Raw genomic sequence first — 14,487 nt, forward strand, 5'->3', positions numbered from 1 at the left:
CAGAGCGAGAGAGAGAGGGAGAGAGAAATAGAGTGAGGGAGTATGAGAGTGTGTGTGCGAGTTACTGCACTACAGCCTCATAGCTTAGCCCCCTCTTCTCCCTCTCTCCCTCCCTCCTTCCTCTCCCTATCTCTGTCTTCTCTGTTTTTATCTCGTGCCTCATTCACCGTTCATCTTTTTTTGCTCTCACTGTTCCTCTGCATCTCTCTCTCTCTCTCTCTCTCTCTCTTTCTCCACTCCCCCCCCCCCCCCCCCTCCACCTTGTCCTTACCCCACTCCCTCTCTTTCTCCAGTGCTCCCTCCTTTCGTTCCCTCGCTCCGAGCCGAGGATGACACGTCCAATTTTGAGGACCAGGAGCAGCCGCCACCCCGGCCGCTGGCTGCCCAGCGAAACCCCCCACCAGCGGGCTTCCAGGGCCAGGACCTGCCCTTTCTAGGCTGGTTCTTCAGCAAGGCGCTGACCACACTGGCCAAATCAGAGTAAGTACGAGCGCTTTTCTCTCATCACAAGAAGGGGAAACCCCTGACACACGCTCACTCATATCCATACATACACAATCATTTAAATCATTCACTCACACACTCTTTGTCCTGCACATACACACACACACACACACACGCGCACGGACACACACACAGACATGTGCACGGACACACACACACCGAGTCCCATCCTACCGGAGCTTTGCTGTCACAGGTGGCAGGTTAGGAACCAAGCAGAGACAAGCCAAGGCGCTGTGATGGTCACTGGGCAACGCTGTTGGTGACTTGGAGTGACAGGCAGGCAGCACTGTATCCACGCAGATTCCCAGCTCAGGCTCCGAGCCGAAACGGGGGGCTTGGTGCTACACTGCACTCGGCTGCTGCTGCTGCTGCTGCTGCTGCAGACCCTTCCCCCGATTCACATGCACAGGGTGGTCTAGCACATACGCACATACATACTCTCCGTAATGCACACGGAAGCATGCAGTGTGTGGAGTGAGGGAATGAGCGAGAGACTAGGTTTGAGCTCAGCGCAGCTCCCAGGCGGACTCCTATTCAGGTGGAAGGGAGAGAGGGCGGGGGGCTCTTCAAAGGCTGAGATTACAGGGTCTCCAGCAAAGACCGCACGCTCCTGTGTGTGTGTGTGTGTGTGTGTGTTCTCGTTCTCACCGGAGGCTGTGTGCGCTGTCAAACTCTGGCTGCTGTTACTAGGGTCCGCTAGCTGATTGGTATTCCGATAGTCTGCGCTTCGCCTGGGATCTGGAAACATTAAGATCTCCCCTCTTCCCTGGCACGTCTCTGTGTGTGAGATTCAGAGAGAGATTAATATAGGTTCTGTGTTTCTTTTTCTTTTCCTTTTTTTTTTTGAATGATTGATTTGTTTGTGTTTGTGTGTGGGCTCTGTTCATTTTTGAAAAGATCAGACTGAATTCATGTGCTTGTGTGGCTCTCTTCTCCTCTGCATACCTGTTGTGGCTGGTGGAAATGCCTTGTTTATTGTCTGTGGGCTGGTGAATAAAGACATGGCTCATGGCATGTCTAATGCTTCTTCTGTCCATTGGCAATTGGCTTTCATAACACTCTGGCAGGAGCAGCTCTCTCTAGAAAGAAAGAAAGAAAGAAAGAAAGAAAGAAAAAGGGATGAGTTGAGAGGATGGAGAGAGGAGTAAAAGATTAGTCAGAAAGAGGATGATCCTAGACTGGTGGCGGTGGCAGTGCTGGTGGGGGAAATGTATTTCTATGGAAACTGGGGATGTTTTTCTCTCCAACCATCTCCACCCCCATCTCTCTTTCTCAGCTCGTCTCCAGCCAGTCTCAGCGTTTTGCTCTCCCACTGCCATTTATTTTCTCCCTGTGCATTCTTTCTCCCTTTCTCTCCATTAACCAGAGAGTTCTTTTTATATATTTCTTTTGGCATCCTCCGAACTGAAAAGTGTGACCATGGTGGGTTTGTCTTGTTTGTCCTTTGTCTGTCCGTATCCGTTGTTGTTGTTGCCGCCGCCCGTCTCCGTGGAGGCTCCGCTGAAAGAGAGAGAGACAAAAACACGCCGCCCGCCTGACGCTTCCCCGTACCCCTACCACACTGTGCCCTGTGTTTGTGTTGAATATTCATCCAATGAGGCGAGGACTGAACGCTGCTCTGATTAATGGGGAATACTAATGACTGTTTTCAGCTTGTGGAGGATTCCAGCCCTCTCTCTGGAGGAGGTGGTGGCAGTGCTGCTGGGGTCTGGAGGTGCGGTGGTGTAGTCGACAAAATCTCATTTGATTAATACAGCAGGCAGTAATGAATAATCCTCATACGGAGATGCCTAATTAAAATGACAGGGTTTGCCAAGTGCCTGCTACTCCTCTGTAGTCAGGAAGTAACCTACTCTGTGTGTGTGTGTGTGTGTGTGTGTGTGTGTGTGTGTGTGTGTGTGTGTGTGTGTGTGTGTGTGTGTGTGTGTGTGTGTGTGTGTGTGTGTGTGTGTGTGTGTGTGTGTGTGTGTGTGTGTGTGTGTGTGTGTGTGTGTGTGTGTGTGTGTGAGAGAGAGAATGGGAGAAAGTGTGGATATGCCACTGCCTGCATAGTTTGCTGCTTGTGTGTATCTGGGGGATGGCTTTGGTAAGGTAATGCTGTGTGGTAGCGGGTAGATTAAAGTTGGATTTAGAGTAGTTTTAGGTTTGTGTGTGTGTGTGTGTGTTAATGGGCACATTACTGTGTATGTGCAGACACTCACTCAGCATGTATGCGTATGCTTTTATCATTGTGTGTGTGAGCTGGGGGGGTGGGTTTGTGGTGACCAAGTGTGTAGTCAGTGGAGTGCAGCCCTTGTGTTTTCCCCCAGGCAGTGTGCCATCATGTTTTCTCTCCTTCAGCTCTTCGATCGCTCCCCCTCTCAATAACACCCCTTTTTATTCCTCCCTCCTCTCCTTCTGCCAGAAAGCACTCTGCCTTCCCCAACACCGTTTTCCCAGCCTCACCAAAAACCCCTCATCCCCTCACTAATAAGGCCCTTCTCCAAAACCCCTCATCCCCTCACTAATAAGGCCCTTCTCCAAAACCCCTCGTCCCTCTCACTGACACCCGTCACTCAGCCTCACTCCCCCTCACCCCCTCCTGGCTCTCCTGGTCCTCTCCTGGTCCTCTCCTCAGCACCACGTCTTATTTCTCCAACGCCGCTCCTCCTGTCACACTAACACCTCTCTGCTCACTCGAACACCAACCAGACCCCCCCCCACCCCCCTCTCCTTACACTAACACCACCCTCTCATCTGTAGCTCTCCTCACTGCCACTCTCCCCTGCCACTCTACCCTGCCACTCTCCCCTGCCACTCTACCCTGTCTCTCTCCCCTGTGTCTCTACCACCACATTCAGTAAAGCGGCCACCTCTGAAATCAGCTAATGAGTGATGAGCTACTCCTCTCTGGGCGCAGGTAACCGCTGACGGTAGTTAAAAGGCGCGGTGCTGGTGAAGAGACGGTGTGCTGGTGTGGTCTCGAGAGGGGAGTGTGACAGAAGGTGGTCACCGGTGGCCAGCGCGTCCGAGGCTGTTGGAGATGTTGACTTACGGGAGGCAGGGCCCCCCCCCCCCCCCCCATCCTCATGTTCATTGTTTCATGTTCATTGCCTTCCCACATGCTTTTTTTTATAAATTTTTTAAACTTCGTTCCTCTCAAAATCTCCCCCTGGCTTCATGTTTATATCACCAGGATAGCTAGTCAGCCATGACCCCGCTGACCATTTGGGCATTTCCTGTCAGAAACTCCTTTTATCGCTCCCCTCTCCCTCTCCCCCTCCCCCCTCCCCTCTCCCAGCTCCCTGTTTGTGTATCGACAGGATCAGCGCTACGGCGAGATGTGATTTATCCTGCTGCGGTCTCTCCCTCAATGATTAGACAATAAAACATGGCGGAGGATGATAGATTAGCTCGCTGTGGAAATGGGAGCTAAATTAAGCTGGCAGAACGGTTCCAGAGTCGCGTGGATGATAACAGCCTCGCCCAGCAAACTAATGAAATTTCTGCATTTATCTCCCCGATGGTGTATTTTTAAAGAGAGATGCTGAAATGAATTTGACATGCGCTTGGGAGCTCGCCTCTCACACTCCCTCTTCCTCTCTCTCTCTCCCTCTTCCTCCCTCACTCCCTCTTCCTCTCTCTCTTTCCACGTCTCTCTCCAAAAAGGCGCGGGGTAAAAATAGTCATACAGAAAACAGCATTAAAGCTCTAATCCTGCTGTTTTTGTGTGAGTGGGTCCGTCAGGAACTGCTGCATCTCCCGAATAGCTCAGAGGCACTGTATTTATGTTTTTGTTTATCTTCTGTGGTGTTTTTCTCTCTCTCTCTCTTTTCCCTGTTTTGTTTTTTTCTTTCTTTTCCCAAAGAACACAGATAAGAATGCTATTTTGGGAGGCACAACATGAATTTAGCTGATTTGTATTTCGGTAGTGTTCAGGGTGTAATGGCAGCCTTTTAGCTGTGTTGTGCTCTGGTGTGTGGCCATGAAGCAACGGGGTGCCTGGCATCTTCCGCCCTAATTGCCATAATTGGCGTATCCCTTTAAAGAGAGCGTGGTTTCTTTTGCACTGTTTGAGCATTTAATTGACATAGCGGTGTGTGTGTGTGTGTGTGTGTGTGTGTGTGTGAGTGTGCGTTGCTGTTCATCTTCTGTCCAGAGGTGTGTATCAGGTGGTGCCGGCTCATCAGTATGTGGCCTCCTCAGCCCCATGCTCATAACTGCATGACTGCCCGTGATCTGCAGTGTCTGTGCTCCTTCATGGTCTCTGAGCCCACGCTTGCCTTGCACATGTCTGTTGTTTTGACAATCTGCTGTGGTTGTCAGCATCACGTTGGCTCCCCAACTCCCAGTTCTTTCTCTCAAATTTTTTTTCTCAGTCTCTTTTCTCCATCTCCATCTCCATCTCTCTTCGCTCCGTCTCTCTCTCTCTCTCTCCCCTTCTCTCTTTCTCTCTCTCTCTCTCCCCCTCTCCGTCTCTCTCTCTCTCTCTCCCCTTCTCTCTCTCTCTCTCTCTCTCTCCCCTTCTCTCTCTCTCTCTCTCTCCCCCTCCCTCTCTCTCTCGCTCTCTCTCTCTCTCTCTCTCTCTCCCCCCCCTCTCTCTCTCTCCCTCTCTGTCTCTCTCTCTCTCTCTGTCTGTCTGCTGATGCTGGGAGCTCCGTTGTGTTTGGTCGTCAGGGGTGTAGGAGTGCCTTCTGTGGTGTTATGGTTATTACGCATGACATGAGGTGGTGTGTGTGTGTGTGTGGCAGCTACACGTGTTGCCGTGTGTCGTGACAGAGGGGCACTGCACATTGTCTTTTGTAGGGGGAGGGCGGGCTTGTTTTGACCAACAAGATGCATTTATTTGATATGCAGTATAACGGCATCCATAGCCTGCTTGCTTGTTGACTTCTCTCGAGGGGTCTAATAAGCCAACCATGCCCTGGAGTATAAATTGAGAAATCATGAATACAATCATGGCCACACCTCCCTGCAATCGATCCCAGTGGCTAAAAATAAGGCGCTCGAAAGCCAGTGGAGCAGTTTGATACGAGTTTGCGCTGTGGGCGTAGTGCTCTTGAAAAAGGGCAGCGCTTGGATGGCTTAGCGTTGGGAACCCAGGATCAGCGGAGCAGGAAGTGGCGTGGGCGACATGTTAAGGAGCACTGAGTGAGCCACTGTCTGAAGGGCTGCGTTTTAGGCTCACTATAAAAAGCACCAGGGAAGCAGCTGTCTGGAGGTCTAATAGCAGTGTGTCTGTCTGTCTGTCTGTCTGTTAGTGTATATAAGTGTGTGTACTTGTGTGAGTATTGTGAGTATATGTGTGTGTTTGTTAGTGTATATGAGTGTGTGTGTGAGAGAATGAGTGAGTGTATATATGATTGTGTTTGTGTGTGAGCGAGGGAGGCCTCTATGAGCGTATCAGACTGCACTCACTCCCTACCCTAGAAACACACACCGCACACGCAGAGCAGTTCATCCTGTGGCAGCCAGCAACCGAGCGTGGAGCCAGCTTTGGGCAAAGGTGCCCGCTCGTCTGCCAAGAGTATTAATGGCACCTGTGATTCATGACTGGAGGACTCCCCTCCCCTCCGCCCCACCCCACCCTTCATCCACAGTCAGCCTTATTTCAGCGCTCTCTCACGGGTGACTCATTCAGACGGCTGCTGACGGCAGCGCTGCCTCCCTCAGCTCCACCGAGCCGATACACCGCTCAGAGCCCCTGTGCCGCCATGGCAACATTTTTTTTTTTTTTTTTATATATTTATTGAATGAAGGGTACATTGGGGTTGTACAGAATAAGATTACAAAGGTATCCTTCATATTTTCTGATATTTTACAACAACATAAACAACAAAAGCCCCACCCCCCCCACCCTCAGGAAAATAAAAATAAATAAATAAAAGAAAACACAATCAAAAAAAATTTAACAAATATTTTTAAATAATACAAAATAAAGAAATAAAGGCCAGCATATGGGGGTAGATTGAATCTTGACAGATAACATTATGCACAAGACTAGTTCAGGAAAAGAAGAGAAAAGTTGTGAACTCAAGTGCTAGAAGTTGCTCATTGGGCCTGTTTTTTCTCGCTGGCGGCTGCCCATTTGTCTAGCAGAGGTTGCCATGTTTTTCGGAAGTGTCTATCTTTGTTGGTGATCGTATAGCGGAGTCTTTCCATATGCAATATATTGCCCAACTCCCTAAGCCACTGTTGGAATAGGGGGCCAGCGTCTGACTTCCACTGTTGCAAAATGAGGCGCCTGGCCAACAGAGTACAGAGGGAAATGGCTTGCCCTTCATAGCTTGTAATGTTGGGATCATACACCACTGAACCAAAGATGGCAAGGAGTGGGTCTGGTGTAATAGTTTTATGGAAAGCCTTTGAAATGTAGTCAAATATAAGAGACCAGAAAGAAGTTAGCTTAGAACAAGACCAAAACTGATGTGTAAGAGTACCAGTTTGTTGTTTACATTTATCGCATAAAGGAGAAATGTTGGGGTATATGTCATGGAGCCTGGCTTTCGAAAAATGGAGTCTGTGAACTACCTTAAATTGAATTAGAGAATGCCTAGAGTTGATAGAGCTGCTGTGAATTCTATCCATAATTCCCTCCCAAACAGTTATTGAAATTTCCATGTTAAGTTCCTGCTCCCAATAGTTTTTCAACTTGTCAGTGGGCACCACTTCATGGGCCCTTAGCATATCATATAAAAAGGAAACTGTGCCTCTGCTACCTGGTGTAAGGCGTCGAAGACTGTCCAGTGTGTTGTGTTTGGGCATGTGCTCGTAGTGTGGTATATGAGTCTTGATGTAATCCCTAATCTGGAGGAACCTGAAGAAGTGTGCAGACGGTAAATCATATGTCTGTTGTAGGTGTTGAAATGACATTAGGTTACCTTCAGAGTACAGATCCCTTACAAAGACAATATTTTTGGCTTTCCATCTGGAAAAGGCTGGATCCATCAAAGCAGGTGTGAAAGCATGGTTGTGACAAATTGGACTGTCTATGTAGACTTTGGGTAAATCAAGAAAAGATTGAATTTGTTTCCAGATTCTTAAGGAGTGAAGGATAACAGGGTTGTTTATATAGGGAGGTGTTTTTGTTTTCGCCGGGTTATTAAGAAGTGCTGGGAGGGAGGTGGCACCACATGCGGATATTTCTATCTGGAGCCATGAGGGCACGCCCCCTTGACTACTGACTGTTGGCATACCATTTTGCCAGTGTAGTAGCGCATTCAGATTAGCGCCCCAATAGTATAGCTTAAAGTTTGGCAACCCAAAACCACCTTCTGCCCTACACTTCCCTAGGTGTTTTTTGGATATTCTGGCTTTTTTATTGTTCCATATAAAGGCAGATATGATAGTGTCCAGCTTTTTAAAATAATAGAGGGGAATGAAGACAGGGATATTTTGGAAGATGTATAGAAATCTAGGGAGGACAACCATTTTTATGGCGTTAATGCGACCCACCATAGAAATGGGCAGAGTGTTCCAAAATTGGATATTCTGATTTAACTGTTGTATTTTAGAATCCCAGTTGCTGCTGAGGAGTTTCCCATGCTCCCTTGTTGCAATGATACCCAAAGTTCTGAATTGGTCTCTTGTCATTTTAAAAGGAGTGGTGCGTAGAAAGTTTAGGTCTACTTTGTCTGATATAGGCATAAGTTCACTTTTTCCCCAGTTGATTTTATAGCCAGAAAAACTGCTAAAAGTATCAATTAGCTGTAGTAAAGGTGGAATGGATGATTTGGGGTGTGACATAAATAGTGTGATGTCGTCCGCAAATAGGGATATCTTATTCTCTATATTGTGAATTTTAATTGGAGCAATGTCCCTGTTCAACCTAATTTGACTAGCTAGAGCCTCAATGGCTAGATTAAATAGATAGGGTGAACAAGAGCATCCCTGACGAACACCCCTATGGAGATGGAATGGTTGTGAGATGTCACCGTTAGTGAGAATTGAAGCTTTAGGTTGAGCATAGATGATCTCAATCCATTTAATAAACTCTAGGCCAAAGCCAAAGTATTTCAGGGCAGTCAACATGTACCTCCATTCAATGTAATCAAAAGCCTTCTCGGCATCCAATGCGATAACCACAGACTCATCCTTTTGTTTCTGGTAAATGATGTTGAAAAGACGACGTAGGTTGAAATATATATGTCTACCCGGGACAAAGCCAGTCTGGTCCGGGTCTATTAAGCTGGCTATGTATTTACACATTCTATTGGCCAACACTTTGCTGAGTATTTTTGTCTCCATCTGGAGAAGAGATATTGGACGATATGATGACATATCCAACGGATCCCTGTCTTTTTTGAGGATCAAAGCAATGTTTGCATTGTAAAGTGTGGGGGGTAGTACTGAAGTTTCCTTAGCATGGGTGAACATGCGCAAAAGCAAAGGGGCGAGTCTAGATGAGTATCTCTTAAAAAATTCAATGGTAAACCCATCCGGGCCACCGGCTTTGTTGTTAGGGAATTGAGAAATAGCTGTTACAATCTCCTCCAACGTTATGACGGCGTCCATTGCCTTAGCTGCTGTTTCGTCTAGTGTAGGGAGCTGGCTGTTCTCTAAAAAGTGATTCATTATCTGTGGATCCGTGGATTTGACTTTAGACTGGTACAGGTCCTCATAAAATGATGCAAAGGCCTTGTTTATTTTGACTGGATCAGTTGTGAGGTTACCCTGTTTGTCTCTTATTTTGTGAATGGCGCGTGTAGCCTGTGAATGTCGCAGCTGTCTTGCAAGAAGTCTGTGAGGCTTGTCACCCAATTCAAAATATTTTTGTTGTGTTTTAGCAAGTAGTGAGCCAACTCTTTGAGAAAGTATAGTATTATATTCATATTTTAAGTTGGTGATTGTCTCTAGAGTGGCGTCATTGGGATTATTCTTATATGAATCTTCTTGAAGAGATAGGTCACGTTCTATAGCTTTTAGTCTACTGCCTTCAATTTTCCTTTTACTGGAGACATAAGCTATGACATGGCCCCTGATGACAGCCTTCAGTGTTTCCCACAGGATGGAGTCATTGACGTCACCAGTGTCATTCTCTGTGATAAAGTGAGAAATCTGTTCTTGAAGGTGGTTAGTAAACTGTTCGTCTGCTAATAGTGTGGGGTCAAAGCGCCAATGATTGCGTCCAGCTCTACCTACCCCTATTTTAAGTACCATGGACAATGGAGCATGATCTGATATTACAATAGGTTGGTATGTTACAGTTTCCACAGTCGATAACAGTTTTGAGTCCAGTAAAAAATAATCAATACGGGAGTATGACTTATGAACTGGAGAGAAGAAAGAATAGTCCCTCACTGTTGGATGCTTAAGCCTCCATATGTCAACTAGGTTGAGATTGTCAGCCAAAGTATTTAGGCGAATACAGGAGTTTGATTTTTGAAGGGATTTGGAAAACTGTTTATCCAGAAGAGGGTCTAACACGCAGTTAAAGTCCCCCCCTAGTATAATATTAGTACTGGAGATGTCTGGAATCAAATTAAAGACCTTCTGAAAGAAGTCTGGGTCGTCAAAATTAGGTGCATAAAGGTTGACAAGTGTTATTGGCACAGAGTTTAGGGTTCCAGTCACTACTAGAAACCTACCATTGGGGTCATTAATTGTAGAGGACTTAATGAAAGGGACATTTTTTCTAATTAGGATCGCCACCCCCCTAGCTTTAGTAGTAAAATTTGCTTCATACTGTTGGTCTACCCAACTGACCTTAAGTTTACCTTTGGTGGTATGTTTAATGTGTGTTTCCTGCAGAAACATTATGTCTGCAGACAAGGATTTCAGATATGCAAATACTTTAGCACGTTTCATAACATGACCAAGACCCCTCACATTCCAACTGACAAACTTATAGCCACTTCCATGCACCTGAGTTGTAGAATTATGATGTGCTATTATCTAGTTTTGTAAAGCAAAGTAAATATACACTGTCAAGAGAAAAACTAAAGATATATATATCAGCTGGCAAATAAAAATAAAATGAAAACGAAACCCATAACCCACCCCCCTCCCCCCCATAGCCTGGAGACTACCACCGAGGTAGCTCCTGCTGCTGCATGGCATCTCGTGGGCTCTCATGTCTCGAACTCGCAACCCACCAGGCTATAGGTCTGCCCCTTCCTACTTTATAACAGTAACAACAAAACAATAATGTTACAATAAACTCTTTGTTAACACACTACACATTTTAGACGCTACCCCTTCAGATAGTGTTACGGTAAAGCCAATGCCTCAGGAGGCTAATAATAGTAGGTAGAAAAAAAAAGAAAAAAAAAGTTTTAGCCTATTTTTTAAAGTGACAACATATATGCTGATGGCTATAACCACACAAAATATCGTTCACCATAATATCATTCACTTCTAAAGAACCATTAGCGATAACATCAGAAAGGAAAATGTAAGCAGCCAAGGTACAGGCATGACGTTAAGCTTAGTAGACAGTTAGCATAGCAAGCTACATAAAAAAAACTGCTGTCCACTTTAACTCACGTCTAGTCAGAAACTCACAGATCGTATGGTTGACAGCACACGTTGGATCTCGTCGCCTAAAGTCTGTGATGTGGTATGGCTGTTGAAATCTCTGTATCCATGCTGTCCATCTACTCGTTCGGCCGTGGACGTTTTAACGAAGACACAAGCTCTTGAGCCTCTTGGGGAGAGAATAGCCGTTTCTTGCCTTTATCAAGCGTGACAAACAGCTTAGCTGGGTAGTGCAGAGTAGGTTTGAGGCCAAGGTTGTAGAGATCCTTCATGACATCTCGGTATTCAGATCGCTGATTCAAAACATCCGGACTGTAATCCTCAAAAATATGAATTGGATTGCCACGATACTGGAGTTTACCTCTCATCTTGCGGGATTCACGTATCACCCGATCACGAACTTGGAACTTGTGAAAGCAAATGACAACTGATCGGGGTTTATCCTCTGGTTTTGGCTTAGCGGTGAGGGCACGATGAGCACGGTCTAAATCTGGTGTTGAAGGCAGGACATTTTCCCCCAACACCTCCACCAGTAGCCCAGCAAAGAATTCTGTGGGACGTGAGCCCTCGACTGACTCAGGTAGGCCAATGATACGTATGTTATTCCTTCTGCTACGTCCCTCCAAATCCACCACCTTTGCCTGTAGCTTAGCATTGTCGTTGGCTAGGGCTGAGCAGCTAGTTACCAATTCCCTAATGCTATCGCTGACCGCATTGGCATTGGCCTCAAGAGATAGCAAACGAATGTCCTGGTCATCTACTTTTGATTGCATCGTGTCTAGTTTGGTCTCGAGGGTTGAGAAAGCAGATCGGAATTCAGTCGAAAGGGCCGCTCTATGTTCTTCTAACATGGCGGCTATGGTGTCCATATCAGAACGGCCAGCAGCTACGCTATCCTTGGCAGTAGTGTCTTCCTTTCTTTCTTTATTTCTGCTGTTTTTTGTGGCCATCTTCTCACAGGAACGATTATTAGGGGTTAAAAGTTGTAAGTGAGTATTCGTAGGGTAGGAAAAAGGGGCTAAATTATATACATTTATAAAGTAGGTGGGAGCGTGAAGTAAATGCGTCTACTCCATGTTCACGACGACCGGAACTCCCCCGCCATGGCAACATTGACAAGTTATTTGTTGCGCACTTGGTTTTTTTTTTCTTAAATCATCCTGCGATTGCCTCCCATTTGTCTTTGATTGTTTTGTTTTGTTTTGTTTTGCCGCCTCCATCCCCGGCAGACTGTGCGTGTGTTTGTGTGTGTGTGTGTGTGTTTGTGTGTGTGGGTGCGTGGGTGTGTGTGTGTGTGTGTGTGCGCTCCTGCCTGACCAGACTGCCATGCTCTTGGGAGCTCTGCGCCACCTTGGTGACGTGTCGGTGTCTCCACCGGCCCGACATCTCCCCCAGACGCGCATCAATAAAATCGTTTTGTTGGTGTGCGATTGTTGCGGACGCAAATAGGAGGGGAAGCTGCGAGCGAGGCCGTGTGGGCAGAGGTCTACTCACTTACTCACGCACGCTGAGCCACAGTGCCTCCGGCAGGCTGAAGGAAACACCAACGCCTCAGCCAATCCATATTCTCCGTCTTCCCCAGCCGTGACTGAGCTCATTGCAGTGCTGCAGGTCTAGACTGAGAGCCTATGGCATCAGGACATGAGAGGACACCACACGTATCGAGACCTATTGAGCCTGAAACTCGCCATGGCTGCTGGTGTTTAATCACCAAGTGTGGGACTGTCAGTTTGATAGTTTGATGCTCAGTTTAAAAGCACTCTTGAACGCTCCATGGATCTGCTAAGTGCTAACAAGCACACAGAGGGCAAGGGAGTTTGAGCTTCAGCACGGTACTGTCACTGAAACTATGATAAAATGATGGAAACCTACCTGTGATCACAACCAGATAATAGCTTGATGTTATCCACAATAGCACACAACAAGAGTTCTATTTTTATACCACAGTCCACTCTTCAAAACAGGCTCAGTCCATCATGGATCAGTGGATGTTAACCTCGGCTACCCTAATGATGTAGTCTCTTAGAGAGACTGAGAAGAGAGTGAGTGACTTCCTTTTCTCCATCTCGCTCTCTTCTCTCCATCTCTTTCTCTGTCTCTCTCTTCTCTCCATCTCTTTTACTCTCTTTCTCGGAGCGAGGAACTGGAGTGCTTCAGACTTCACAGAGGAAGTGCTCTGGTGAAATCAGCAGAGCCCCTAATCTTGTTAAGCCTAGCCTGTGCTGTTCTGTAAACATCAGAGCTCTCCGGGTGTAGCGCCGGCGCCATGGGAACGCTGGGAGCGGTTCAGCCGGAGACGGAGCCCGTTTCACACGCTCCCCAACGGCCGGCACACTTTTACCGCACCGGGACTCCGTAACAGGTTGCGCCCTGTTGGCACTTTTAAGAGGAAATTGCAGTTGGCAGCGTTCGCAAGAGCTGCTGCTGCAGTCACCTTTACCGTGCCCTCACAGGATGCTACAAGGCACCTTTGCCCACGCCAGAGAGGCCAGTTGGAAAACACGGCGACGGATGGGCTGGGCGAACTCTCCGCTCTCTCCCCGCAGGACATCATGTGGTCCTGTCTTCGGACCGTGTTGTGGACAGTGAGGCTGCAGCCTCCTCGGTGAAGTCGATTCCCCAGGAATCAGGTTAATCGAAGTGTATTTTGAGGCAACTGTCGAGACGATTGCTGTGCACCGGATGGAACGACCTTGTCAGTCAGGCAAAACAAGCTGTGTCTGAGTTGTTCATCCGTCTAACGGACGGGGTAGTCCATCTGCTCGGCTGATTGGATGGAACGCGATTGGCAGTGGACTGAATGACGGATAGTGTACCATTTCGCCGACAAGCGTTCAGCTGGCCAAAAGCCGACAGTGACCTTCACCAACAATGGCATCTTCTCACGAGTAATTTCAGGTTAGCATAATACTTATGCTTTGCGCATTACAGAACAGACAGAAGTAATCGTGTGTGTGTGTGTGTGTGTGTGTGTGTGTGTGTGTGTGTGTGTGTGTGTGTGTGTGTGTGTGTGTGTGTGTGTGTGTGTGTGTGTGTGTGTGTGTGTGTGTGTGTGTGTGTGTGTGTGTGTGTGTGTGTGTGTGTCCAAATATGGACAGGGAAGTTGCACCTCTAAGATTTCCATTTCTACTTTTGGATTCAGAGATCTGATGCTGAACTTCTGAACTCCCTGCACAGACTGCATAAATGTATAGGTCTGGACAGATTGATCTTATCTTGGTGTGTGAGCCATCAAAGATCCTTGACCTGGAGATCATATTTTGCCGTGGGCACCAGCTGTATGAAACACCTCTTCCTTGCCATTCACTTCACTCCCCTCTCTTAGACTGATTAGACTGACCTGAGATCTGTCTCTGTACTTTCGTTCTTGTCCTAAAGTTACCAAGGTATAAACAAAATGCAGATCGGAGTCGGCTGTCGGAGCCCGAGCTCGGTAACTGGAGGTGAGTGACAGCTGCTAGGGTGGTGCCCCAGGGACTTGGAGTGGAGTGGGTGGCTGTCCAGAGAAAGCGCGGCGAGTTCCCCAAT

General features: G+C 47.2%; 1 protein-coding gene across 6 annotated transcripts in view; it reads left to right on the plus strand.

The window, feature by feature from the left end:
- The window catches only part of cita (citron rho-interacting serine/threonine kinase a), a 74,928-nt gene that overhangs the window by 16,044 nt on the left and 44,397 nt on the right, over nucleotides 1–14,487 (plus strand). For all 6 annotated transcript variants that reach the window (XM_031577504.2, XM_031577506.2, XM_031577507.2 and 3 more), the window contains exon 10: nucleotides 294–480. In XM_031577504.2, the coding sequence (XP_031433364.1) occupies nucleotides 294–480 (187 nt within the window). The remainder of the gene's footprint in view (nucleotides 1–293; nucleotides 481–14,487) is intronic.

Source organism: Clupea harengus, chromosome 12, assembly GCF_900700415.2.
Source record: "Clupea harengus chromosome 12, Ch_v2.0.2, whole genome shotgun sequence".
In the NCBI taxonomy this organism is placed as follows: Eukaryota; Metazoa; Chordata; class Actinopteri; order Clupeiformes; family Clupeidae; genus Clupea; species Clupea harengus.